This window comes from Macaca thibetana, chromosome 7 (assembly GCF_024542745.1).
Source record: "Macaca thibetana thibetana isolate TM-01 chromosome 7, ASM2454274v1, whole genome shotgun sequence".
In the NCBI taxonomy this organism is placed as follows: domain Eukaryota; kingdom Metazoa; phylum Chordata; class Mammalia; order Primates; family Cercopithecidae; genus Macaca; species Macaca thibetana.
The window spans coordinates 125,344,938-125,372,860 of record NC_065584.1 but is presented as its reverse complement, the minus strand read 5'-3'; the positions used below and the strand labels follow the sequence as shown (position 1 = coordinate 125,372,860).

General features: G+C 57.1%; 2 protein-coding genes across 2 annotated transcripts in view; one reads left to right on the top strand and one right to left on the bottom strand.

The window, feature by feature from the left end:
• Positions 1-27,923, top strand: part of DNAJC17 (DnaJ heat shock protein family (Hsp40) member C17) — a 248,318-nt gene that overhangs the window by 58,586 nt on the left and 161,809 nt on the right. The window lies entirely within an intron of this gene.
• DLL4 (delta like canonical Notch ligand 4) lies at positions 355-11,697 on the bottom strand. The gene is made up of 11 exons (XM_050799458.1): positions 11,294-11,697; positions 10,912-11,181; positions 10,341-10,398; positions 9,257-9,520; positions 8,782-8,842; positions 8,566-8,696; positions 6,250-6,419; positions 5,852-6,071; positions 4,040-4,742; positions 3,434-3,542; positions 355-2,896 (listed from the first exon to the last, which is right to left on the bottom strand). Exons 1-11 carry the CDS (start codon positions 11,357-11,359, stop codon positions 2,891-2,893), a joined length of 2,058 nt encoding a protein of 685 aa, XP_050655415.1. The 5' UTR covers positions 11,360-11,697; the 3' UTR covers positions 355-2,890.

The window sequence follows — 27,923 nt, the reverse complement described above, 5'->3', positions numbered from 1 at the left end:
GCCGAGGCCTGTTTACACCCCAAGTGCCTGCCCAGCTTCTGGCATGTTGTTGAAGGTGGAGCCTGGCATGAGCTGCAGGTCGGAGCTGCGCAGACCAAGTTCCCCACGGGTCCCCACTTTCCCCAGAAAGCCAGCTTTTTTGGTGGGCTCTCCAGCTCCCCATCTAGCCCATCAGAGCAGCTGTGAGCTTTGCCAGTCAACTCTTCTCCGGGGCTCTTCTCTGCGAGTCTGGCAGCCAGTGCAGCCCGTCACAGCCTGGTGTTGTGGACGTGCAGGCCTGCGGGTGTCCTACCTGTCCCCCACATGGGAGCCTCGTCATCTTGCCTTCGTGTCCCAGCCCAGTTTCCCCCTCCCGCACCCCCCTAGGGCCTGGGAGCTGCTTTCCTGTTTCATTTTGGGCAGGAAGAGTGAGGTCGTGTTGTTCTTCCCCCTGCTGCCGGCTCAGGCTGTGGGAACGGTTCCCTGAATGCTTTCCTGTTTGATACCCTGTGTGTACAGTGGAGGGAACAGGGAGCGATGAGTGAGGCATGGAGCGTGTGCATGCTCCCGTGTCTCTAGCATAAGCACCCAGGTCTGGGGTGGGCATGGTGTGTCTGTGTCAAGGAGAGAGGAAAAAAGGGAGGGTAAGTAGCACTCCAAACCCTTGAACTCCATTGGGAGCAGGGCATCTGGTGGGTCTATTTTGCTTTACTGTGGACAGGCTGAGAGCTGGGAGCATCTGCTCAGCTTTTTGTCAGTGGCTCATTTTTTCATAATTTGCTCTCCATGGAGCATATTTTCGGCTATAGAGAGGGCTGTGGCACCCTAGGGACTATCCTGTGCCTTAGAGGAAGCTAGGCATGAAACTCCTAGTGAGTCTGGAAACTCCCTCATTAGTGCCTCAGCAAGAGAAACCTGGACTCAGGGAAGGCTACCTCCTTTCTCCCTGTCTTTGCAGTCTTCAATAAATTCTAGCAGCCCTGGGCAGACAAGGTTCTCAGACTGTCAGCGCTCTTGTCTGCTACAAAGAGGAAAAACAAGGCAAACCTCCCTCCTGCCCTGTCTCCCAAGACCTGTGCCCTGCTGGGGCTAAGAGCGAGGCACCCTGCGACAGCAGGAGGAAGGACACAGATGTCACCAGGGTGCAGAGGCCCCATCCCATCTTCCAACAAGAGAATGCTTTTTTTTTTTTTTTGAGATGGAGTCTCGCTCTGTCGCCCAGGCTGGAGTGCAGTGGCACGATCTCAGCTCACTGCAAGCTCCGCCTCCCGGGTTCACACCATTGTCCTGCCTCAGTCTCCTGAGTAGCTGGGAGTACAGGTGCCCACCACCACGCCCGGCTAATTTTTTGTATTTTTAGTAGAGATGGGGTTTCACCGTGTTAGCCAGGATGGTCTCGATCTCTTGACCTCGTGATCTGCCCGCCTCGGCCTCCCAAAGTGCTGGGATTACAGGCATGAGCCACCGCGCCCGGCCAAGAGAATCCTTTTGAGTATGAGAAAAACAGGCAGAACTAGGGAGTCCCATAAGCTTTTTCAGGCTTGAAGAGAGGAAGGAAGAAGTGATTCAGGTCAGGAGGAACATGCCTCAAGGAATAGTGAGGGCATAAAGAGGGAAGGGGGTGCTGTGCCAATTCAAAGTCAGCAGGCAGGGAAGGCTGGCTGAGGCTGGGGACTAGATGGGTGAGGCTCGGCTCCTCAAGGAATGGAAGAAGACAAGGGCCTGGGGTATGACATGCCAAATCCAAGTGTCTGCAGAGGTCCCAGGGGTTCTGGCGGGGCACAAGGCAGCAGTAGAGGAAGGGAGTTTAGAGTTTTTTGGGTGAGAGGGCAGGGGTGCCATCACAAAGACAGGACCCAATAAGTAATAAACTCCTGTACACATCTGTTTCATATTATAAATACACATTATATACAAAATAATGTTATAAAATGTAGAAAGGTCAGTGCTTCTGATTCTTAAATTATTGAAATACTAGACTCCAAAATAAACTACAAAAAAAAAAAAAACAAAATAAAAACTCATATTATTGATTTCTGAAGACCAGCTTTGAGGGTGGTCTGGGGCAGTAGTGGACCAGAGCCCAGGCTCGAGGTCATGGAGGTGGGCTTGAGGGAGGAAAGGGCGCAGGCAGTCGCAGCACCTGATTTCCCCCTCAATGGAGTTTCCAACATACTGCCCTGAGTGCCCCAGTTAGGCCTGGCACCCTTGGCTGGTGGGAGGGGCAGGCCCTCTGCCTGTCTGCTTACAGGAGCCCAGGGCCAGAGGGTGATAGAAGCCGAGTAGACCGACATTCTTGCCCAAAGGACCTAGACCAGAGAGCCAGGCCCGCATGTGGTAGTTGGAGGCATGGGGCAAAAAGTACTCCCCTCCCTCAAGCACTCACCTCACCTGCAGAGCAAACGCCACCAAGAGAGGCACCCAGTGGTTTTCCAGCCCACAGGAGGCCCTGCCCTCACTGGCCCCCTCTCTCCTTTCTGATTTGGGCCCAACTGTCGCCATGGAGCCTGGGCCAAAGGCACTTTTGGAAACACGGATGCCAGTGGAGGCCACAGCAGCTCCAGGCCCCATGGGGCTACTGCCACTCTCTCTGGAAAACAGGCCGGAGCCCCAGAAGGAGCCCCCCAAAGGCCACTGCTGGCAGGGCAGGTCCCAGTGGCATCTCTCCTCTCCTCTGTTCCCCTGGCTGGTGCAGCTGCCAATCTGATGCCAGACAGACACCCAAAGGTGTGGAAGGGTATTGCATCTCTTGGCAAGTTCACAGTCTGTCCGGTTCCTGCCATTCCCTCCTCCTCCTCCTGAGAGCAGCACGTTGCATATGAAAAACGTCCCATCCAGGATGCAATGTAAACAATGCAGAAGGAAGGTCCAGCCGCAGGGCTGAGCAGGGATATCCAGGTAGGCTCCTGCCTTATACCTGGGAGCAAGCAGAAGGCAGGGAAACAGGTTACCCTGGGCATGCGCACTCCCTCCAGGCCCTCCCTGGGCCTCCCTGGGAGAAGCCGACGGGGCAGGCAGGGGCCAAGAGCAGGTGGGGCAGTTCTCCCCAGTCTTCAGCCCAACATACACACGGGCTTGGGAGCTTGTGCTCATGAGGTCAATAGAGGAAGCCAGTGGGAAGGGGCAGGAGGGGCACAAGGGATGAGGGGCTCCCTCATCCATCAGAGGCTGGCAAGCAGTGCCATATGGCTGCCCAGCCCAGCACCAATACAGCAGGAAAGGACCAGACCAGGCTTGCCACCATGGTTTCTGTTTCATGCCCTTTGTGGCAATGAGGCCAGTAGGGACCCAAGGCAATGAGACCAGCAGGGACCAAATGGATCAGGGATCCACTGAACTTGGCCTGCCAAGGCAGGGTTCCAACCTACCCTTCAGGAAGGGCCCATGGGTCAAGAGGGACCAGGCCACTTTCCCACCCACAAAAGCCAGGAGGGAAGGCGAGCCCGGCACTCACCTCCGTGGCAATGACACATTCGTTCCTCTCCTCTGATATCAAACACACAGACTGGTACATGGAGTCCCTGGGGGAGCATATCGCTGATATCCGACACTCTGGCTTTTCACTGAGGGAACATAAGACAGGTGTGGGAGGGCAGGACGGGGAGAGGCTCACGGGGAGGGAGGACCCTGAAGAGCCAAAGGGCACCTGCAGGCTGGTTCTTAAGGAAGACACAGGGGCTGGAAGTGCCCAATGCTGGGCTGCTGCGGGGGGGCGGGGGAGGGACACTTAGGAACAGGCCCCTAAGAGAGCCACAGGCCTCCCAACCTCACCAGAAGGGTCTGAGCCCTGCAAAAAGCCAGCGTTGCCACTAGAGGCAAGCCACACTATGGAAAGATGGAAGTCACAAGAGACACCCTAGGGACACTTGACATGTGTGAATGAACAAATGAATGACTGGGAGGGAAGGACAAAGGACCCCTGGCAGAAATCCTACTGGAGGATCTTCCTGTCAGTAGCAAAACCCCAGCTGCTTAACTGCTTCCCGCCTGGCCTAGGAGGAGCCCAGGCAGAACCATGTCAGGCCGGTGGCCAGGCCCTGGGCTTCCGGGCGCCACTCACCTGTGTAACCGCAGTGGCGCCTTCTCCCCTAAGCTCTTGTCACTGTGGGGAAACTTTCCTGGCATGGTCCCCCGCCCCAGGGGTCCTGGGGCCAGATTATAGTCCAATGTGTGGTTTTGCTGTTTGCCACAGTTGGACTTGTCCAGGCCACAGTCCACTTCCAGCTCCTTCTTCTGGTTTGTGTTTTTAAGCTGGGCGGCAGGAATCAGGTTGTCCTTCTGGAAGTCCGACAAGTTGTTCATGGCCTCCCTGCTGCCGTCGTCTGGCCGTCGAAGCCGCAGCTGCCGCACAGCCACTGCCACCATGCCCAGCAGCACCAGCAGCACCGCCAGCCCCACGCCCAGGGAGACGGCCACCCAGGGGAAGCTGGGCGGCAAGCCCACGGGGAACTCGCAGCGGCTGCCCACAAAGCCATAAGGGCAGTTGCACACGAAGGTGTCTGTGGAGAGGTCAGTGTAGCAGGTGGCCCTGTTGAAGCAGGGACTTGAGGCACAGGCATCGATGGATGTCCGCACCTCACAGCGCCGGCCAGAGAAGCCGGCAGGGCAGGTGCACATAAGCCCACTCTCCAGGTCATGGCAAGTGCCACCATGGGCGCAAGGGTTACGGGCACAGTCACTGACGTGGCGTTCACAGTAGGTCCCCGTGAATCCAGGACGGCAGCGGCACATGCGGCTTGGACCTCGGTTTAAGCACTGTCCCCCTGTGAGGATGCAAGAGACACAAGTCAGTGATAGCCTGGGAGCCCCCTGGGGCATGGGGTGGGAGCCCCATTCCAGGAACATGCTCGGGCCCTTCTACCTCCACGTGCAGAGCCCACTACAAAGAGAACTGCACAGAGTCAGGAGACCTGGAGTTTAGCATGACCCTGATTCTCTAGGCCTCAGTGGGCTCATGTATTAAAATGACTAGCATCTTACAGAGCTTTAATGTAGACTCAGACAGATAGGCTTGAGTTTGGACCTCAGCTGTCTCTCTGGCCTGAGATCTGGTGCTTGCTGCTTAACCGTGTCCCTAAGCCTCAGTTTCCCCATTTGTTAGAATGGAGTAGAATGCTAGCCCCTTCATAGGATAGCTAGGAAGGTGCATGAAGTCAAGAGCCCATGCTTGGTATACAGTTAATGCTCAGATAAGTACAATCGTGATTGTTTTACTTCATCTTCACAACCACATGAAGGACAGAGGACAGGTGTTATAGTTTCCATTCAGTGATGAAGAAACGGCAGTGCCAGAGGCTTCAGTGAGAGAGCAGACTCCCTCTCAGCCTTTCCCACCCCTCTCCAGCTCCTAAGCGCTGCCTGCCTGCCTGCCTCACAGAGGGTCACCTGGGAGCCAGATAGACAAGGATTACCAACAGGCTTTGTGCCTCGGAAGGTGCGAACATTCAAGACGCCTCATGCTACCTCATGCTCTACCTGGGCACGGGGCAAGATGAGGCCTCCAGGAGCAGGGCTCTGACTGAATCACTGCCTCCTTTGAGGAGAAACACGAAGCCTCCAACATCCCTCTCTCCAGCTCAGGACTTCCTGGGGAGGGTCAGAGGCCACCCCAGCCAGGACAGCGTTCTGACATGGGAATAGGAATGGAAGCTGTGCAGGGTGCACACCACCCCTGCTCCTAAGGCCTGCGTGCTACTAACCAGCTCCGCTTCCACAGCCCCTCCCAGCTGATCAAGCAAGCTCTTCGCCCTCCGGAGCAGATGGGGGGCCAGAGTGGCAGACAATGCCTCGCTCCTCTCCTGACCCTCCCTCACCAGAAGTCTCTCTCAGCCCCAGTACCAGTCCACCAGGTTAGAAGGGCAGCAGGACGTACCGTTGGCACACGGGTTGCTGGTGCATCTGTCCACTTTCTTCTCGCAGTTGGAGCCAGTGAAGTTGGGGGGGCATTCACAAGCATAGCTGGCCCCCTGGTTGCGCTCCCGGCAGGAGCCCCCATTGAAGCAGGGGGAGTCAGCGCAGCTCAAGGTGCTATGTTCACAATGCAGGCCATAGTAGCCTGGGGGACACAGGCAGTGGTAGCCATCCTCCTGGTCCTGGAGAGACCATAAAGGAACCAAAGTCAGACCCTGGGGGACAGGGATGCATGACTGAAGGCTGGGCCCCACCTGCCCACAATGCCTGTCCATGGCTGTACATCCACTGGCTGCCTAGGTTAAGGATGCCCAGACACCACCTGACACCTCTGTCTTCCTGAGATGGTCTGGGCCTCACCTTACAGCTGCCTCCATTGCGACAGGGGTTGCTGTCACACTCGCTGAGCTCCAGCTCACAGTCCACACCAGTGTAGCCTGGGCGACAGGTGCAGGTGTAGCTTCGCTGCCCACTGTTGGAGCACGTTGCCCCATTCTTGCACGGGGAGTGGTGGGTGCAGTAGTTGAGATCTGCAGAAACAGGAACCAAGCAGGTGAGCAGGGCCAGGGAAGGCACTCACCTCTAGGCTCCTTGCAGTCCATGTTTGCCCCCATGTTTGGCTCAAAGATGCCTCAACTCAAAGTCTCCCAGGCCCAAACATCCTTCCTCCACTACCGATAAAATCTTTTCTTTCTTTTTTTTTTTTTTTTTGAGACAGAGTTTCGCTCTTTTTGCCCAGGCTGGAGTGCAATGGCTCGCTCTCGGCTCACCGCAACCTCTGCCTCCCGGGTTCAAGCGATTCTCCTGCCTCAGCCTCCCGAGTAGCTGGGATTACACGCATGTGCCACCACCCCAGCTAATTTTGTATTTTTAGTAGAGACGGGGTTTCTCCATGTTGGTCAGGCTGGTCTTGAACTCCCGACCTCAGGTGATCCACCTGCCTCGGCCTCCCAAAGTGCTGGGATTACAAGCGTGAGCCACCGCGCCCGGCCTTTTTTCTTTCTTTCTTTTTTTTTTTTTTTTTTTTTTTTTTAACAGAGTCTCGCTCTGTCGCCCAGGCTGGAGTGTAGTGATGTGATATAGGCTCACTACAACCTTTGCCTTCCAGGTTCAAGCGATTCTCATGCCTCAACCTCCTAAGTAGCTGGGATTATAGGCATGCGCCACTGTGCCCGATTAATATTTGTATTTTTATGGGGTTTCATCAGGATGGCCAGGCTGGTCTCGAACTCCTGACTTCAAGTGATCCACCCGCCTCGACCTCCCAAAGTGCTAGGATTACAGGCCATCGCACCCGGCCTAAAATCATGTTTCTTAAAGCACCTTGAATCACATATGACCAGTGCAGTCAACCAAAAGTGAAACAACACAACTGGAACTGGAAGACGTCCGTCCTGCCAGGGAAACTCACAAACTGCCAACCCAAGTAGGAGGAACATAAGGAAGAAGAGCGGAGGGCAAGGCCACATGTTGGGGAGGAAGTCAGAAAAGGCGTCATGGAGGAGGGGCAGCTGAGATAAGCCTGGAAGTAGGGATAAAATTTCAACAGGTAGAAATGGTAGAGGAGTGATGTGAGCCACCATAGGCAGTGATCAGGCACTTTTTAAATGAAGAGGTGTTACAAGGGCATTTTGAAATATAAGTATTTGTTTTTTTATTTGGGAAGGACAGGGAGGGAGAACCAGACAGAGTAAATATAGGGCCTGCAAGTGCTGTGTTTGCATACAATGAGTATATGACTGTGTCACCTGGGAGCAAATACGGTGGAGAGGGAAGGGAATGAGCAGGAACCAGATGCGTGAGTGTTGGGGTGGGGATGGTAGTAGAGGGACAGACACACACACACACACACAGAGAGAACACAGGGACTGAATCTCAAGACCCTTGTTGACAGTAAGTCAGGGCCTAGGCAATTTATTTCCATCCTGGCAAGCCCTCCGCCCACCCTACCCAGGGCTGCGCTGGTGTCTCTGGGCAGCAGGTGCACCCATTTGATCCTGAAAATGGGAGGCACAGGCTGCAGCTGGCTAGCGGGATGCAAGAAAAAAGGCTTCCTCCTCCCCTAAGGTTGAGACTGAAAGGCCCCTGTAGAGCCAGAGAGTGACTACCCCTAAACACCAGGTAGAGACCGCATGGGTTCAGGCAGGTGGTAACTAGCTAAGAGCAGGGGAGGCCGTTTGTGCCCACACCAAAAAGTCGGTTAGATGCCACTCCGCCCAGAGGCCCAGCTCACCCACAGCCTCAGGTGGCCAGTGGGCACACCCCACCAGACAGCTGTTTAGGGGAGAGCTGCTCAAACAGCCCTGGAAGGTAAGCAAACACTCAGGGGGTTAATAGGTAACTACGGGGTAGAAAGAGGAACTGAAACTGGCATCCTCTCTCTTTGGCCTTGCTAGGATTTCTGAGTGCAACCTCCAGGCTGCCGACCTTGTCATCCTCCTGGGTTCTTCAGTCACCCTGGCTCCACCACCCCCTGCCTCCGCACCTGGGGAAGGACCCACTGCCTCATTCTAGGCAAGTTGTAAAGATCCTTAAAAGACCCTAGATCCTTGGAAGATCATGGGAAAGCCAAGTCTGCAGTCACCAAGTAAGAAGGATCCAGGCAACAAATCGGATTTCCACCCCCCAGCTCCATCTCTCCCACCCACTCTGCATCCTCTCTTCACCCTGACTCACCTTGGTCACAAAACAGGCCTCCCCAGCCCTCATCACAAGTACATTGCCAGGGAGTGCTGCAGGTGCCGTGGCGACAGCCATTGTGGGGGATGCATTCGTTACACAGCCGGCCCTGCCAGCCTGGGCGGCAGCTGGGGAACAAGAGAGAGGCAGAGTGAGGTGAGAGGCCTTGGCCAAGGGAGGGCTCCCACTCACCACTTCCTGTCCCCTACTCACAGGCACTCTGCTGGCTTGCTGCAGTAGCCATTCTGTTCATGACAGCCCGAAAGACAGATAGCTAAGGGAAGAACACAGAGCTGGGTGAGGCTGGGATGCCAAGGACTCTTAAGCTCCATTCTCCCCTGCTGGCCCTGGGGGTCCCCTAACTCTCCTGGGCCCACTTCCTACTCCTGGCCTCCCAGAGGAGTCCTGGGTATCTTCAAGTGAAATGATGGCACAGGGAAGGAGAAGTCAAGTTGAATGGAATGTCATCATGGGCTTCTTGTGGGCTTTGGCATGATGGGAGGAGCACTGGGAAGAGAGAGGAGGTCTGAGGCTAAGCCCACCCTCAGCATCCCTAGGTGTCCCTGAGGCCCAGCTAGTAGGAGGCCCAGACCCGCTCTTCAAGGGAGACAAGCCGTGACCAAGAAGCTTCACTGTGTTTGCTCAGGGGACCCTCCCCTTCCACACAGGTGGGAGCTTGGCTGCTTACGCTGTTGGCAGTACTCCCCAGTCCAACCCGGCAGGCAGGACAAGTTGCCATCTGGCTGGCACACATAGTGGCCGAAGTGGTCATTGCGCTTCTTGCACAGGCGGGAGCAGTTGTCTCCATAGTAGTTGTCACTGCAGATGACCCGGTAAGAGTAGCGCAGCCTTGTGAGGGTGCTGGTTTGCTCATCCAATAACCAGTTCTGACCCACAGCTAGGGAGCCCTGGATGGCGATCTTGCTGATGAGTGCATCTGGTGGCAAGGCCTCTGAGGGGGCAGAGGGTCGGGTCAGGGAAGGGTCGCCAGTCCCCAGGGGTGCCAGTGACGGCTGGCCAATGTCCTTCTTGGCTGTGATGATGGTGATCAGCCAACAAATCAGCCCAGTTATCCAGATGACCCCCACCTGCCAGCAAGAACAGGCCAGAGAGACCCAAAGCCCCGCTCTGTAGCTGCCCTATGTGTGTGCATGTGCAGGGGGCCTGATAGTATTCAAAAAGGGGACAATAGAAGGATGTTAAGATATCCCAGGGTCTTGGAGGCAGATAGGGAGGGGAAAGAGGAAAAGAGGTCAAAATGGACAAAAGAAAAAAAGAGAGAAAAGCTCCCCAGGCTAGGGAGGGCCCTGGGAGCAGGGGGTCCTTTGGTGCCCATTCAGGGGTTCTGCCTCCAGAGGTGGGTAATGGTTTTCTTTTTTCCTTTTCAAAGTGAGAATTGTTGTGCTGCTGAAATATCCTTTTCCTCTGTGTCAGAACAACATCCCAAAGCCATTATTCCCTTTCCAAAGGAGCGGAATTCGCGAAAGGTGTAAAATACAGGAAGGGGCCCGTCAGCGGCGCTGGCAGCTTCAGCCTTTCTCACCGCCGTACTCCCCGCGTTCCCACGCCAAAAATAACCCGCAGGAAACGCAATTGTGCTCTGAGTCCAGGCAGCGAGCGGAATCCGAGCGTCCAGCGCGGGGCGCAGCTCCAGGCCCAGCTAAGCGTCCTGCCTCCCACCCCCAAGCCCGCACTTCCCCCGCCTAGAACAGATTAACTCTTTCGGCGCTGCGCCGTGTCGCCCCCGTGTGGTGGCGGAGCGAGCTACTCACCTGGCCGCAGGTCTTCTCCTGGTGCGTGCCAAGCTTCGATGATGAGTGAGAAGGTACCCTGGGAAAGGGGGTGGGGGGACGGAGAGATGGCGAGATGAGCAAGCCGGGAGAGGTGGGGGTGCCTTGCGGCAGCCTGTCTAATTAATCTAATTGCAGGATTCAGTTACTGCGCCCGGGTCAACATAACCGGGCTGCGCACAGTGTAGCGCTTGAGCAGGGAAGGCGAGAGGAGAACCCCCGGTAGAGAGAGGGTTGAGGGACGGGAGAGTGTGTAAGCGAGAGCCATTGAAGGAGGGGGTGGTGGGGTACCGCACCAGAGTGGTAGGTAATGAAAGTCGTGTCCCAAGAGCTGGGGACGGGAGGACATAAACTGGGAAGAGGCAGACTGGTGACAGCCTTCTCTGGGATCAGGTCCCAAGAGAGAGTTGGGAAGAAAGAGCCAAGAGAGAATGCATCCTGGGCTTTTTGGGGGTGGGGGGGTGTGCAAGGAAATCTGGGGAGGGGGCTTTGGTCCCAGGGCGCCTCCTCTCTCGGCTTCTGCGACCTCCCAATGCGCCCAGGCTGTGCTCACCGGCCAGGTGAAATTGAAGGGCAGTTGGAGAGGGTTGCGTCCCCCGCCGCTACTGTCGTCCCGGACAGCGAAGGAGTTGGTGCCCAATACCGGCGTGGAGACGCTCCCAAAGGTGCAGGGTCCGGGCGAGACGACCGCCTGGAAGTGCTTAAGGCAGACGCGGAAGAAAGTCCGGCAGCCGGGCTCGCAAGGCCGCCCACTGGCCAGTACGCCGCGCTCGTTGACGAACTCCTGCAGCTGCAGCTGGAAGACGCCGGAGCCGGCCGCGCGCTATTGCACAGGGACCGAGGGAAGGAGGGAGGGGACTGGTCAGCTCAGCTGGTGCCCGGGGCTCAGGCCCAGAGCGCGGCAGAGGGGACGGAGAGGGCGCGGGACGTGTTACCTGCTGCCAAAGTGCCACCAGCAGCAGTAGCGCCCAGCCAGAGGCGCTCCAGGACGCTGCCGCCATCCCCTGGGGCGTCGCTCTCTCCACCCGTGGGCCCTGAATCTGGCTCTGTTCGCGACGTCGCTTTCCCGCGCGTCCGCCAGCCGGCGGGGTCCCTGAAAAGAGGCGCTCCTCTCGGTACGCTGCTCCCCCTTGGCCTTCACGCTAGCTCCGCTGCAGCTGCCGCGGTAGGTAATCCAGGTGACTGCGGCTGGGCGGCGACAGCGCAGAGGACGTGTCTTCCGTCTAATCCTGGGGTTGCAAGCGGGCTAGAGCCTGGGTACGCTGCACCAAGGCGGCTGGGGCTGCGGCTCTTGGCCTCGTGTTCCCGGCCTGCGCGCAGCGCCGCTACTGAAACCTGCGCGCTGGGAGCCTTCCTTATATATATTGGCTCCTCTCCTCGCCGCCTGTCACTCAGACTCATGGTCATTCTCCCCTCCCCTCCCGGCCTCTAGCAGCTACAGTCCCAGCGCCGCCCGGAGGGGGCCTCCGCCCCCGCCGCTCCCCCCTCCCCGTCAGCCAGTCGGGCGCAGGTTCCCGCCCCTCCGTGCAGCTCGCAACCTCTAGGTTCTCCAGCTCTGCGCGTGCCGAGGTGACCAGTCCTCCGCGATGGCGGGGTTAAGGGCTGAGACCCTTGCCTCCGGAGGATAGAGGGGTTGGCCGGTAATGGGGCAGGAGGTGAGCGGGTGGTTCGGGGATGGTCTTGGGGGCGGAGACACTAGGTAGTCGCTGTAGGCTGTACGTCCGCAGCAGGCACTAGTTACCTAGTGTTCTAAAGCAGGTAAAAAGAACTTAAACCTGGAATGCGAAAACCAGCGCTAGGGAAATCAGATCTCGTTTTCCTTCCTGGACCTTCGGGACCCCTTGTCTCATCGGCCCCCAACCTATGAGTGCCCACCCCACCACGCGTCCCCAGCGCAGCAGGGAAGCCAGCAGAAGCGTTAACCTCTCCGTGGCCACTCTGAGCAAGGCTAGGGGCTAAGGGTCTAAGGCTCCGGGCCCTTTCTGTGCACCTGTTGGGCGTCTCCCTCTCTAGCTGCGGGGGCGTGCCCAGCGCGTGCCTTCTCCCTTCTGCCCCCTGCCAGGGCTTGGCGCGTGCCAGAGACCCAGACGCGTGGTCCCTGAGGTGGGGGAGGGCGGGGCGTGGTCCCGGAGGTAGGAGGGGGGCGCGTCCTCAGCTGTATGGTAATGAGGTTCTGGCCCCGCCTCCAGCGCGTCCCCTCACCTGGGTCCCGCTTCAGTTCCTGCGCCCACTGCCTTCCCCCACCCCAGCAGCCCCAAGCCCCCGGCCGCGCCCTGTCGCTCCGCTGGGGCAAGAAGGAACTCTCCTGACGCCAGAGTTGGCTCAGGCCACTGGAGAATCAAGGTGAGGGACTGAGGCCGGGTCGGCCCGGGTCCTCGCCTCCTAAGGCGGGATGTGGGGTGGAACTGGAGGTGTGCGGAGCTGTTTGAGTTTCAGGTGGCTTCACAAGTCTCGCCCGCGAGGGTCCCCCGGGTGGCCCCACTCCTCCAAGCGACAGCAGCGCAGCTGCTTTCTCGGAACCCGGCGTGATCCCCGGAGGCCGCAGACCGGGGAGGGCCGGCTTCTCCCAGTCTCGGGGGTGCCGGGGAGCTCTCTCTTTGCGACGCTGAGGACGGCGGGGGCCCTGTGTCTTCAGCTGTCAGCCCGCCGGCGAGGTGATGGCTGTAGTCGGGCGATAAGATCAGCGCGGGGGGGAGCCGGGACGCTGCGCGAACCCGGGGGAGGCGGTAAGGGTGGGGGAGCGGCGAGGAGCCCAACAGCTGCCAATGCCGAGCATGGTCTGATTTTTTTTTTTGACTTGGGTGGTGGTGGTGGAGGACTCGGGGGCGGGTGGGGGGGGGGAAGGATGAGAAACAAGAGGTTGGGAGCGTGGGTTGGGGGAGGGGCGAGGTGAGGAGACGGGCTCCGGGGTCCCCCACGCACGGCCACCCCTCCCAGTCACCATCTGGCGCGAGCGGGTTGGCGTGGGGAACCGAGGTGGGGCGGGGCGGCAGATGGGCCCAGGCTGCGCTCGGGAGTTAATGTAGGTTATGGGCAGGCGGAGTCCCAGGCCCGAGGGAGGGGGAGTCCGGGGCGTGCCTCCCGGCGCTCCTGGCAAGTGGGCTCCCAGATCTTCTCTCCGCCTATACCCTATGGATCCCTGGACTTGCCTCTCTAAGATGCCAGCGGGTGCTGCTTGCTCTCCTCCAAGCTGGCATCTAGCCCTGCCTAGCCCTGTCCTCTCTCAACTCCAAATCCTGGCCCAGTAGTTAATAAAAACACCCTCCTTTTCTGGCGCTGGCCCTGCTTACCTGACCCTCAAGGGAGACTTCTAGTCCCACACAAGGCATCTCTCCCAATACTGGAAAGTCTGGAACACTCTCTTCCCTCATACACGCCCAGACTAATGTGCCCAAATGTACTTTGCAAATTATCAAGGACCTAACAAAAGTTGGGATTATCATCTTCAGAGAGGCGGAACCCAGGGGATCCCAGAGATCTAGAAAGGCTCTGACCAGAAGAGGAAAGGGTTAAATTCTCAGCATCAAAAGACATTCATGAAACACCTATTTGCGGAGGCGCTGTCCCAGAAGCTCATTCCTGGGCTAGGACACTGCCACCCTTGGCCCTGCGTACCTACGAGCGCTCCCACACGCTGCGGTCGAGCTTTGCCCACATTTGCTGAGCAGGAGAGGGTCACGCTGCGGGTGGGAAGCCCAATGCGAAGGCCGCAAGTGTTTCTCTCCGCCCCGCAGCTGGGGCTGCTTTTCCCTTCTTCTCCCACTCGGGACTTTAGGACTTGCGGGCGGAAGAACGCTACACGCCTCATCCTGGGGGCTCACTGGAGCAGAAGGCTGAGAGGCGATGGGAGGCCACGGATCACCGTGGGGCTGGACCCCCGTCGAAGTCGGCTGCCCCCGCCCCTGACGCAGACCCTTCACAACACCGTGGAGAGGGTGCACAGATAGACCCAGAGTCGGAACGACCACTGACCCTCCGCAGGCCCAGAGTTCCTCAATCCGACCGCACCCTCAACACTCCCCAACGTCGGAAGCGGGTGCAGGGTCGAGGCCTGGCTTCACGAAAAGCCCACCGCCTCTGCCCCTAGAGGCCTTCTGCTTCTGCTGTCCCCCTACGCTTAGCCATTGCGCACTGTCCCCCAGCCGGAAGAACCGGCACTGAGGACCGGGAAACGCCAAGGTCGCCTTCCAGCCGTGTCCCCAAGCTGACCCCGGGTTATTGGGGTTCAACGGGAGCCGCGTAGAGCTTCGGGACTCCTTCCCGGCAGCGTAGCCTCCGTGCCCTCCCCAGGGCCGCAGGCGCAGCTCCGAGACCTTCAGCGCGGTTTGCCTCTCCTCTCCCCAACCCCCTCCCAGGGGACGGCGCTCTTCGCGGGGCACACTGCACCCGGGTAGGAACTTGGTGGGGGCCGGGCCACCGTGCCCGCTGGGGAGACCAGGGGCGGCGAAGCAGGCCTGGCTTGGGCGGGGCGCTTAAGCCTTGAGGGGCGCCGCCGCGGTCGCTGCGGAGAAGGGGCCACGTGTAGGGAGCGGCGGCCGGGGAGCTGCACAGAAGGCGTGGAGATTTGCAAACTGTTGCTGCCACATGGCTGCTCCATTCGATCCATTCACATTGAAATGAGGCCGGCGCGTGCCTCATCTGCCGCAGGGCGCTGCCACGCGTCAGCCCGGCCCGCCGCGTGCCAACTGGGGCAGTGGGACTGGCAGAGCCTGGCAGCCGTGGGGGCGCAGCCCGGGGCCTGAGGCCAGGAGGGTGTGGGGGGAGGGAGTCGAGCTACCCTAGCCACTCAGGCGCCGCAGTTTCGAGGACCTTGGCCCTACAATTGGGAGTGAGCTGGCGAGAAAGGCCCAGGACCGACGGGTTTCAGAGGGGGGCCGGGATCGATGCCGCCGCTCCCCGCAGATGCGCCCCGGCAGGGCTACTCTCCATCTGCCGCTGCTCGCACCTGCCGGTCAATAAATCGATTTTACAATTTAATGCAGCAGCTTCCCGCCCGCCTGGGACAGATGCCGCAGCAGAACCACCTCCGCCCTCGCCCCTCCCCTCGAGGGGCGCCAGCGGTTAGGGACGGGATTCCCGCTCAGCGGGCGGTGCCCCGCGTGGCCTCCTTCACCTCTCTCTGGAGCCCCCACAAGGAACCGCCTGCTGCGGGTTTTTCCCGCGGGACAGAGTGGGTTCCCCATAGAACAGGCCTGAGACTGGCCGAGGAGAGAGGAAGGTGATGACTTGCTGGTGGCCTTGAGAACTCATCTGGGGGCTTCAAGGGACGAACAGAATGCAGTGACTGATGATAAGAAGGGTCCCGGTTAGAAGGAAGGGTAGGGCATGGGCGCTGAGGGACATCAAACTCTGAAGAATCTCCCTCAGGGGGACTGAGCAGAGATGGGGAGGAGGCAAGTGGAAGGGGTCCCTCCCCACTCCCCAGGTGAGTCTGGTGAATAAGCCTAACATGGACCTGCTTCTTGGCACTTCCTAACCATGTGGTCTTGGGCTTGTAACTTAACTCTAGCTCTACACTCAGTTTTCTCATCTGTGCAATGGGATAATAATAATAGGGATGGCCGGGTGTAGTGGCTCATGTCTGTAAGCCCAGCACTTCAGGAGGCTGAGGAGGGCGGATCACTTGAGGTCAGGAGTTCAAGACCAGCCTGGCCAACATGGTGAAACTCCGTCTTTACCAAAAAAAATACAAAAATTAGCCAGGCATGGTGGTGTTCACCTGTAATCCCAGCTACTCAAGAGGCTGAGGGAGGAGAATTGCTTGAAGCTGGGAGGCAGAGGTTGCAGTGAGCAGAGATCATGCCACTGCACTCCAGCCTGGGTGACAGAACGAGACTCTGTCTCAAATAATAATAGTAATAGTAATAATAACAATAATAACAACCTTGGAGCCCTGGAGAGTGGCTGAGGGACTGTATCAGATTATGCATTCATGCAACCCAATAAACAGTCATTTCCTTTCCCCCAGGTGACATCCAGGCAGCCAGGGGCAGACTTGGAGTGGAGGGGAGCTCCCTGACTGCAAATAAGTTCCAGAAGGAAATGAAGGAAAAAGGAGAACCAAAGACAAACGCTCATAAGGGATGAGGCATGAGGAGCAGAGGGTGGGGAAAAAGAGGAAAGTTAGGTAAGGCTCAGAAGGGATCTGGACCCTGTGGAAAAAGCCAACTGTTTGAGGTCCTTTTTGTGGCGAAAGGGTGTGACAAAGTTCTTGACTAGAGGGAGAAGACTAGAGCTTTGAGAATGGGTTTGGGGAAGATATGAAGGTTTGGAGGAACTAACCGCTCACAGTCTTGGCCTTTGGAAACCAAGACGGCACTCCTGCCAGGGCCAAGTGTAGGTTTTAAATTGGAATCCCCCTCCTTCATGGTGGCAGTTCAGAGCCGAGGCCTGTGGCAAGAAAGAGGGGCATATTCTGCCCTGGTCCTTGGAGGTCCTGGCAGATCAGCCCTCTCTGTGTCACCAAGAGAGCAAACTGACCAGGCTGGACGGTCCACTGGCGGATGGCTCATGACACAAATGTGCCAAGGAAGGGATATCCAAGTGGATGGGACCCTTGGCAGGAGACAGAGTCCCTGCTCTTGCTTCTCACAAGACCAGGAGGGCCTCCCGTCTCCTCCTCCCAGGTTCCCCAGGAGCCCGAGGGCCTAGGCTAGTTGCAGACTCCCTTGCCTTCTCAGAAGCTCCAGTGCAGGAGCTGCCTGGCACTGGGGTAACTGGTATAGACTGGGCCGTCTTCTTCTGGAGAAGAACAGCTTGGGTCTGCAGAGACAATGGGCCCAAGAGAGGAGAAGCTGATGGTCCTCCACATGAGAAGCATCTTCTAACCATGACTCATGGCCGGTAGACATTCTCTCCAGGCCTCCTGGGTGCTGGTCAGCAGGAGAGAAAGAAGAGGGGGCAGGGTGAAGACCTGCCGGCCGGAGAAGCCTAGATAGGCCTTGCTGCAAGGGCTTGAGTTATGGTGACCCGGCAGCTGCCCCAGCTTCATTTGCCAAACCCAGGGAATGCCTGGAAAGCTAGGGCCAGGAGCCACGCAGTGGGTATTTCCAGCCATGGAGCAGGCCAGGGTTTAGGGCAGCCTCCGCAGCAACTTTCCCAGAGCCCCCAGCTTCCCCTTCCCTAGCTCCTTCCTGTCCCTACCCTAGCCAGCAAGCAGGGAGGCTCAGGGAAAGGGAGGGAAGGCTCAGGGCAGCCTCTGCATGAAGACCCCTAGGTGGGAGACCTGGCCTGGGCCTGTCCTTGCCTCCCCACCTGGATCCTATAGGGCTCAGAGGCCTCTGAGAGGTCTTGTAGGGTCAGAGAATGGAGGGCACAGGGCAAAGCATTGCTGGGAGTCACTGGGGCAAAAGAGAACTTGTGCTGAAGGACATGGTGGGGTGGGGGAGCAGAGCCTGACCTGAAAGCAGGGGTTCAGCCACCTCTTGGACCTGCCTCCCTACCCTGAGGTTTTGCCTCCCCTGTAAAAGCTTCCTTACCTGCTCATCCTCCACCCTGGCTGTGCTCACCTCACTGTCCTCTCCTCTTGCCCCCTCTCAGGATACTGGTTGCCCATCCCTGAAACCTATTTCCTCTGTGACCTTTGCCAGCTGGGAAGCTCTCCCAGCCCCACCTTCCCCTGCAGCTTCACACCCCTCCTCTGGCTCTGGCCTTCCATTAGCATCCAGGCCCATGACTGCCCCAATCTCTTGGTGTCCCCAGGTCCTTGCATGTCCTCCGCCTTCACCCCACTGAGTGACAATTCATCTCCTGGAAGAAACCCTGACCTTTCCTCATTTTTCCACATAGCCTCTGATCTCTGATCCCAGCTGCCACCCAGGACTTGAAGCAAGCATAAGGCGGGGATGGGGCCACACCTCACTCTCTCCCATTGGGGCATCCTGGGAGTGGGCTGTACTTAGATCGGCCCTGCTCCCCAGCAGACTCCCTGGAAAGAAGGGTCAAGCCTGAACCAGGAAGTCATGTTTCAAATACTCTCAGACACAGAGGAAGAAACGGGGAGAGTCAGGGGACAGATGCCAACTGTGAACAACGGCCTGAGCAGGCAGGCCACTGTTTCCGGAGAAGGCTGAGGAGGAATCCCACTGCCATGGTCAAGTAGGTGATGGGTCTTAAGCAGAGGATGATGACCGGCTGTCTCCTTCTCCCACCACAGTCAGAATGAGAGGAAACAGGCTTCAATTGTGGCAGGAAGGATTTAGGTTAGACGTATGGGAGAACTTCCTATGACAGAGTGTCTATACAGTGGATCCCAGTTGTTAATCCAGGTTGAACTCTCCCCTGAACTGATGAGAATTGCACGTTGATGCTTGCTAATGAGTAACTCGCCTTGCCTGTGATTAGCAAAGAAACCCCAGCCCAGAGAATTCTCCTTGTGTCTAGACTTTCCCCAGGGAAGAAGTCCAGAGAGACCTGGAGGCACCAGGAGCTAGGCTCCCTGGGAGCCCCAAGCAGTTTTCCGGACAACGTTTAGACCACTGTGAGCCAAGCTCACTTTGCCTCTCCTGCCCCCATCCCTCTGGGTGCAGCTCTCAGAAAATCAAGCCCAGTGGAGCTGTCCAGCCACACAAATTTTGCAGCAAAGGGGCAGGCTGGATTTTAGATCTGGGAGCTCATAGAGAATTTCCCAAGCGACAGTGTAGTTAGGGTGTTTAGCACCAGGGGTTTCAGTAACAACCTCCACCAACTCTGTATGTTTAGAAATAGACAGGTATCAATCAGGCACAGTGGCTGACGCCTGTAATCCCAGCACTTTGGGAGGCTGAGGCAGATGGATCTGAGGTCAGGACTTCAAGACCAGCCTGGTCAACATGGTGAAACCTCATCTCTACTAAAAATACAAAAATTAGCCGGGCGTGGTGGCAGGTGCCGGTAATCCCAGCTACTTGGGAGGCTGAGGCAGGACAATCACTTGAACCTGGGAGGCAGAGGTTGCAGTGAGTCAAGATCGAGCCATTGCACTCTAACCTGGGTGACAAGAGCAAAACTCTGTCCCAAAACCATAAAAATAAAAGTAAATAAAATAAATAAATAGACATCAACCAGGCACAGTAGCTCATACCTGTGATCCCAGCACAGGAGGCCAAGGTGGGCAAATCACTGGGCCCAGGAGTTTGAAGACCAGCCTAGCCAACATGCCAAAACCCCATCTGTACTAAAAATAGTAATTAAAAAAATTTAGCTGGGTGTGGTGGTGGGTGCCTATAATCCCAGCTACTTAGGAGACTGAGGCAGGATAATCCCTTGAACCATTGAGGTAGAGGTTGCAGTGAGCCAAGATCATGTCACTTCATTCTAGCCTGGGCAACAGAGCAAGATTCTGTCTCAAAAAGAAAAAGAAAAGAAAAGAAATAGGTATCCACACTTGAGCCCACTTGCCCCAGTCTCATGAGTCCTGCTTGGGCAGCGTGAACACTGCTATTGTTGGAGCCATTGTGGCTGCTGAGATCCCTGTGCTTCCCCATGGCTGACTCCCTTCTCCTGCCTCCCCTCCTCTCCTCCTGTGGCTTAACCCCCATCCCCTTACTACACTCTTTCTCCAGGTAAGGAGGAAGCTGGGGAGACCTGGGACAAGTCTATCAAAACCACCACCAAGAGAAAAGAAGACATGCCAAAGGTACATTCTATCTGGGGCATGGCCCTATAGGCCCCATGGTTAGTGTTCCCAGGACCCTGTGTGTGTGTGATGTGCATATGCAGAGTTTGGGTCCATCAGCCACTCAGTTGTGGATGAGGTCTACCACATGCCTAGCACTGGGCTCGGGTTAGTAAGGCCACAGAGGAACATAAAATTCAGCCCTTGTTGTTCACAGCAGCTGGAAATGAGATAGAAGCACATGAAAAGGAGTGTGATAACCTGTGGAACAGGCTTCAGAGAGGAACTGGGGCCCCGAGGGTTACAGGAGGCTTTGTAGGGGAGGAGGGATTACACTGGGCCTGGAAAAAGAACAGAATTTAGATAAAGAGAAGGGGGTAGGGGCGTGGGTGCGGTGGCTCACACCTGTAATCCTAGCACTTTGGGAGGCTGAGACGGGCGGATTGCCTGAGCTCAAGACCAGCCTGGGCAACATGGTGAAACCCTGTCTCTACTAAAACTACAAAAATTAGCCAGGTGTGGTGGCGGGCGCCTGTAATCCCAGTTACTCGGGAGGCAGAGGCAGGAGAATTGCTTGAACCTGGGAGGCAGAGGTTACAGTGAGCCGAGATCATGCCATTGCACTCCAGCCTGGGTGAGAAAGCGAGACTCCATCCCCCCCCCAAAAAAAAAAAAAAAAAAAAGACAAGAGGGGCATTCCTGGTGGGGGAATGAAGAGAGGCAAAGGATCTGGGTGCAAATGAAACAAGTATGGCTTCATTTGGCTTCATATGGCAGAGACTTTGCCTGTGGAGGGGGGGACATGAAGTTACATAGCTGTGGCATGGAAACCCAGCAGGCAGATGAATTTGGATTTGATTGATAGGTGCTAGGGAGCCTGTGGGTTCTTGACAGAGGAGAGTGCCCTCTGCATGCTCTCTAGCACTAGTATGCAGGGTAGTCTGGAGCAGGGAGGTACAGAAAGAAGCCCAGAGGCAGCTAGGAACATTTCTTATCTGTGGCTGGTGACCAGGTGAGCACTTATTTCTGAGTCCTATCCCTGAGTTGGTGGCTCCTATGCACCTGAGAATGCCAGAGGCCTGATGACTGGCTGAGATAGACTCCACATTTTCCCTGAAGGCAGCTTCTCTCTCCTCTCACCCTCTGCTTTCCAGACAGGCCCCTGCAAACATGAGACTGGCATCAGGGCTTCCCTGGCAACCATACTGAAAGTGGGGGCAGCTTTGGCCATGCTGCTGTCCTGGTCAGCCCTCTCCCCTGCCTCCTTTTCCCCTTAGAGGCCCGAGGCCCTTCCTGGCAGCCCAGACTGCCTGGAAGAGGAGAAAGGTTGGCTCAAGCCTGGAACGCAAAAAGGGAGTCCAGAGGTACCTTGGGGGAATGATTTGGGGCCCTATGTTAGAAGCTCAGGGTGAGGTGAGCTCTGAAGGGCACTTGGACCAACACCACATTCAATAACTAATGACTTGAATACCTCTGGGGATAGGACTCTCACCCCCTCTCCAGGGTGCTCCATGCTCTTTAGATAGTCCTGGTTACAGAAAGTGCAGCCTCTTGTGGATCTGAAAGTCCCGACACATGCTTGGCACTGGGCTGATGGTTTGGGAGGGCTTTGGCCTAGGCCTTGAGGAGGGAATTCCAGAATGGCACTGCAAGAGGGAGGGTCCACTAGCCCCTTGGGCCTGGGATGGCTCTGCTGGGTCCTGTGGACAGCCTGCTGTACCTGCTTGGCCCCCTAGGCTGGGCCACGAGAAGCTTCCAGCTCGAGTTGGGGGTGGAGCAGCCAGGGTGAGGCCGCCAGGTCAGCCCTTCTCACCCTCACCAGGGAGGCCAGACCTAGGTCAGACTCAGGTCTCCCAGGCTGAGATCATCACCCTCCAGCCTCCGTGGCAGCTCCCACCCCTAGCTGAGTTCACTGCTCTGGCCGGCTGGGGGACATTGTTGTCTCCTGGGCCCCTCCCTGGGCTCAATGAGCTGTTTGTTGGCAACGTCCGGCGAGGGTAAGGGGAGGGTGGGCACAAGGCGCCCGCACACAATGGGGATTCCGTCCATTCTGAGATGGCTGCGGGAACCAGGCTGGCTTTGTCCCGTGGACCCTCATTCCCACCATTTAGCAGAGCCGGAACTTCAGGCGGAAGGCCCCGTATAAGAACAACAATGTCGTCACCCTGTCTGGGGGGGAGGGTGCTGCAGGCCAGGCATACTAGGGGCCCAGGGGACTCACAGCCTGGGGCAGCCTGAGAGGCACTTGGGATAGGTCCTGGGCAGAGGCTGTGCCCCAAATAGGAGGCAGACACAGGCGGGCAAATGAGTGCCCTCCTGCCCTGCCAGTCCATTGAGGAAGTGGGCTCAGCCACGCTCAGCTCCTCCGCATGCACAGAAGAGCCCTAAGGTGCAGAGGGGACCAGCACAGCCCATGGGCCTTGCTGGGTGGTGTGTAACAGTGGGGCTAGGTGGGGGGCAGCCTGACCTTCCTGCATCCAGCCTGGGCAAAGATCTCTGCCCAACGTTGGGCTTGGGCCTGTTTCTGGGCCCTTAGGCTCACCAGCCTGCCCCTCTGGAAGTGGTGCTGCCCGCTCAGACAACAAGTGTTTATTTTCCAGTGGGGAGGCAGGACATCACAGCGTTTCCCTCCTGCCTGGGGCTGCAGCGGTTCTCACAGTCTGGGCACTGGTGACATCACCAGCCTTTCCTCCTCAGCCCTGGCCTCCTTGCCTCCCCCTCCCCACCCCATGCCCTGGCCAGGCTACGCAACTCTGAAGCTCCTGCTTCCGGCACGGGCACTTCTGAGCGGGTACTCACAGAGGCGTGGGAGCAGCGAATTGGACCAGCCCCTCATCCGTTCACTGCCCCTGGCATTCAAGCCAAATCCGGGGATAGCCCCTCTGTGCTTACCCCCACCAGAGGAGTTGGTGTCCCACCCAGATCACACTCTCAGTTCCATGCTGGCCCTTTAAGGGTCTTGGGAAGCCAGAACAACAGGAAATCCAAACGGCCTCATTAGGCAGCTCGGAGCTCAGCACAGTAATTAGTGCCCTGAAAACAAAACAAGGAAAAGCAGGTGGTGGTGCCCCCCTCAATCTATTTGCCCCCCCGACCCCGCCCCAGCGTGGCCTGTTAGTACCCACAGCTAGGCAGCTGGGACTGGACCCCCTCCCTCATAAGCCCCCTCACTCCAAGCTCCTGAAGCTGCTGCCCACTGCCCAGGCCAAGGGTCAGAGCCTAAGCTCGTGAGGAGCAGCCGCAGCTTGAGAGAAGCCGCAGGGACGTGCACTGGGCTTCCCCTCTTCCGCAGCCAGGTGGCTACTGGGCCACAGCATCCTCCACCTGTTTGGAAAATACCTCAGTGGGGGAAAGGGCTGTGTTGGGCTCCTCCGGAGGGAAAGGAGAGACCCCTGGGAATCCTAGAGCAAGAAGCCCCCCGTAAGAGGAGAAAAAAGCCTGCTCTGTGGTCCTGCTTCTCAGGCTTTGGTGAACCTCCAGGTGGGCAAGACCACTTGAGCAGAGGCCCTCTAGACAGACCCCAGGGACTTGCAAGCCCCCTCAGCTAGTAACAGCCCGGCCAGGAACCAAAAGGGATCTTAGTGAGTGCTCCTCTATGGCGAGCTTGCAGTTCCGGGTTCATTCCATCCTCTGCCTCTTCCAACATGGCTATATATATATATATATATATATATATATATATATAAATTCTGTCACCCATGCTAGAGTGCAGTGGCAGGATCGCAGGCCACTGTAGCCTCCACCTCCCAGGCTTAGGTGATCGTCCCACCTCAGACTCCCAGGTAGCTGGGACTATAGGTGCCCACCACCTCACTCAGCTAATTTTTTGTATTTTTAGTAGAGATGGGGTTTTACCAAGTTGCTCAGGTTGGTCTTGAACTCCCAGGCTCAAGCAGTCTGCCCCCATCGGCATTCCAAAGTGCTGGGCTTACACGTGTAAGCCACCGCGACTGGCCTTCTCCAACATTTGATGCAATTGAAACTCATTCTGTCCCTGACCCCTGAGATGTCTCCCTCTATCTGTAATGCCAGAGAAGGGACATTCTATGCTCTACTTAAGTAACAAATATTCACTTAACATATTTCACTTAATAATATTCCCTATGCCATGCCAGTGGGGAGTTCCTGGAAAGGTTGCGGGGAATAGAAATGGTACTACCTTGTGGTAGCTCATTACTGTAAGCACTGTCCTTCCCTCTGCCTTGAAAAGGCCTTGGAGAGCAGGAACTATGACTTTCTCCCTCTGCATATCCCCCCACAGACCCAGTGCTTAGTAGGTGACTGGTACATGCTTGTAACCAATCAAAAATGGACCAGAAATCACCTCTCTGACTTCAAGGATTTTACTGTGTCAGCCCACGATTTAGCAAGCAACAGCGTCAGCACCCTGCCAGGGCCCCCCGTGCTTGGGTAAGGTCCCAGCTTCTGTGTTTAGAGCCCAGGCCTCCCTCTGCACCTCCCCAAGGGCCTTGTGCAGAGCAAGGGCTGAGGCACTGGGCGGGAAGGAGTACTGGGTCCTCCTGAAAACAAAGCTGGCATGACCCTGGGACGTGGGGAGGAACTGCGCCAGGCTGGCCTAGCTACAGGCTGAATGAGGACCGTGGCCAGCCTATGGCCACTGAGTGGGACTGTAATTAAACTGCGGGTAGGTTTCTGGTCACACTCCTGTTGGCTGAGAACAAAGGCCCCAGCATCATTGCCCAGGGGGAAAGAGAAGGAGCAGAGGGAGGGAGTGGGGGTAACCCAGAACCTGCTATTGGATTGGACAACTGGCCTCCAGCTGGGGCAGGGAACTCTGTGGGCACCTCGGGCAGCCACCGGCTAGGTGGGCATCTCTGAGGGGCTCCAATCTGAAACGGAGGGGCCAGTTCTGCTGGCAGAGGTGGAAGGGGCCAGCCAGAAAGTGACCAAAGGGTTACAGGGCTGTGGAGCAGGAGTTCTCTTCCCTGGCCATGCAACAGGATCACCTGAGTAGCTCCTGTGGGCACCCTGATAGAACTGTTCTGAGATGAGGCCTTGGAGGCACTGGTATTTTCCAAAAGCTCTCCAGTGACCCAGTGTGCAGCTAGGGTTGAAGGGTACTGCTACCTGGAAGCACAGGGCCTCCTGTTCCTCCTCCTGTCCCTTCGCTGAGGCCCACAGTGCTCAGAGGCCACGCCCACTGGACCCAACAGCCCAGTGTCCCCGCATCCACCGCTAGGCAGTTGGGATTGGAGCCCCTCCCTCATAAGCACCCCCATGGCAAGCTCCTAGAACCGCTGCCCACTGCCACAGTCTCCTGGTAGAGGTGGAGGGGACCAGAGTCTCCAGGCCTTTGGAGAGGTCCTCTTCTTGACCCCCTCCCTTTTTTTTTTTTTTTTTTTTTTTTTTTTTGAGACGGAGTCTCGCTCTGTCGCCCAGGCTGGAGTGCAGTGGCCAGATCTCAGCTCACTGCAAGCTCCGCCTCCCGGGTTCCCGCCATTCTCCTGCCTCAGCCTCCCGAGTAGCTGGGACCACAGGCGCCGCCACCTCGCCCGGCTAATTTTTTGTGTTTTTAGTAGAGACGGGGTTTCGCCGTGTTAGCCAGGATGGTCTCGATCTCCTGACCTTGTGATCCGCCCGTCTCGGCCTCCCAAAGTGCTGGGATTACAGGCTTGAGCCACCGCGCCCGGCCGACCCCCTCCCTTAGTGGAAAGTTACCCAGGGAAGCAGTTGTGGGCAGACAAAGCAAGATGCCCCGGGGGGGCGGGAGGGGGCGTGGGTTGCCTATGGGGCACCTGTGGCCTCAGCTACCACCTCCACTACTGCCTCACTCTCCAGGCCTCCAGGCCGGGAGTAGCACCTGGGAGAGCAGGCTGGGGACTGGGAGGGAAAAAAGGTAGACCCGGAGCACCTGAGCCAATGGGGCCTGGCCCCAGGCAGGGACGTGCTCTGCTCCTGAATCATTTCCCGGATATAGCTCAACAGCCCAGACTTCAAGGTTTTGGGGGGAAATCTTTTTTCCGAGTTCCTCGATCTGTCATGCCCCTCCCCCTGGCCGGATAGGACTGGACCAGTGTCCTCTCTCAGCTCCCCCTTGGCCTCCCGGCTCGGGCCTTCTCCACTGAGCTCTCCACTGGACATTGTTTCCCGCCTCAGGAAGTCTCTGATGCCCTGCGCTAGATTTTGTTTTCCTTGTTATCGGGACAACTAATATTTTTTCCTGTGCAGAAAAAAAAAGAGATTTTCCCAAGCAGATTACAGCTGTCAGTGAGGGGGGGAGGGGCTGGAGAGGTTGAGCCCTTCACCCTCCCGCCCTGCCACCCTCAGAGGGCCGAGCTTTTGAGTGAAGGAGGAAGCCCTGGCCCCAGATCCAGTCAGGCGAGCTGGAGCCAGGGGCAACTCTGGCCTTAGCAGAAAAGTCAGGCCTCTCTCCTCTACCAGCAGGGACCCTGCTCCTGCGGAGACTGTTATCCACGGGCCCACATGTCTCAGGACAGGGAGAGGGTCCTGGGCTTGCCTTCTCTCTAGTGGGGCAGGAAGGGCAGGCTGCCCTGCAGCTACAGGAGAAAGGTCCCAGGGTCCTTGGGAACTGATTCTTCCCAGGCCAGAATTCTGAACTGTCAAGCAGCCCTGTGGGACCAGGATGGCAGAACATGAGAAAAGACACCTAGGAAGGGTGTGAGCACACGTGAGACCCAGCTCCACCAGATGGTGTCACTTTGGGCAATTTCCCGAACCTCTCTGTGCCGTGGGCGCCCCCTGCCCGCCACCATGGACAAATTGATGCCTGCCTCACCTACCTAAACAGCCATGTGGTGAGGATGTAGACGAGAGAAAGATTCTAATTCAATGTCAGGGGTTCCTATGACTCCATCAGATGGGTTTTTTTTTTTTTTGAGACAGAGTCTTGCTATGTCGCCCAGGGTGGAGTGCAGTGGCCGGATCTCAGCTCACTGCAAGCTCCGCCTCCCGGGTTTTTACGCCATTCTCCTGCCTCAGCCTCCCGAGTAGCCGGGACTACAGGCGCCCACCACCTCGCCCGGCTAGTTTTTTGTATTTTTTAGTAGAGACGGGGTTTCACCGTGTTAGCCAGGATGGTCTCGATCTCCTGACCTCGTGATCCGCCCGTCTCGGCCTCCCAAAGTGCTGGGATTACAGGCTTGAGCCACCGCGCCCGGCCTCCATCAGATGGGTTAATGTAGGTGTCTCGGTACCTGTGTGACACAAGTGAGGCTTCCCAGACGAGCAGACCAGAAAGCAGAGGCCATCACCGGGCAGGTTCTGTTAGAGTGACACACTCTGGGCCAGCACGTGCACGCACACATACACATGTGCACACACACTCACACTCACACACACACAAACAGGCTGGGTGTTCTTCCTTGATAAACTCTCACTTTCTACATTGGGTGCTGTGGTCCTAGGATGGGACAGGCTGCCTGGGCCTTTGGGGTAGGAACTGGCAGCACAACTACCACTACAGCAACAGGGCCTTGCCTAAGATGACCAAGTTTCATTTCAAGTTAACAACAACAAATAGAACGGCTTCAGATGTGGGTTACTCAATGTGGTTGGCAATGGATTAAGAAAATCAGTCGCTCTCTCGTGCCCTGGATCCTCTTGTAGGGTGATGGTCTGCTCCGAGAGGCTCTCTGTCTTCCTCTATCCACATGGTGGGCTCCACAGTGGCCTGTATGGGGCCAGTGACGCATTTGTTGGGGGGATGGGAGGAAATATGATTTCTATTTTGATTTATTTTTTAGTTAAAAAACAATCTGGGAGACTGAAGCAGGTGAATCACCTGAATTCAGGAGTTCGAGACCAGCCTGTCCAGCCTGGCCAACATGGTGAAACCCCGTCTGTACTAAAAATACAAAAAATTAGCTGGGCATGGTGGCGGGCGCCTGTAATCCCAGTTACTTGGTAGACTGAAGCAGGAGAAATGCTTGAACCTGGGAGGCGGAGGTTGCAGTGAGCTGAGACCGTGCCACTGCACTCTAGCCTGGGCA

What these genes read in the sequence shown, in the direction of transcription:
- DLL4 (XM_050799458.1), bottom strand. Translation starts at nt 11,359, where the DNA reads ATGGCGGCAGCGTCCTGGAGCGCCTCTGGCTGGGCGCTACTGCTGCTG. An exon ending in AGGCCTGTTTTGTGACCAAG is followed by an intron (nt 6,420 to 8,565) that starts GTGAGTCAGGGT and finishes CTGTTTCTGCAG; the next exon opens with ATCTCAACTACTGCACCCAC. An exon ending in GCAATGGAGGCAGCTGTAAG is followed by an intron (nt 6,072 to 6,249) that starts GTGAGGCCCAGA and finishes TGGTCTCTCCAG; the next exon opens with GACCAGGAGGATGGCTACCA.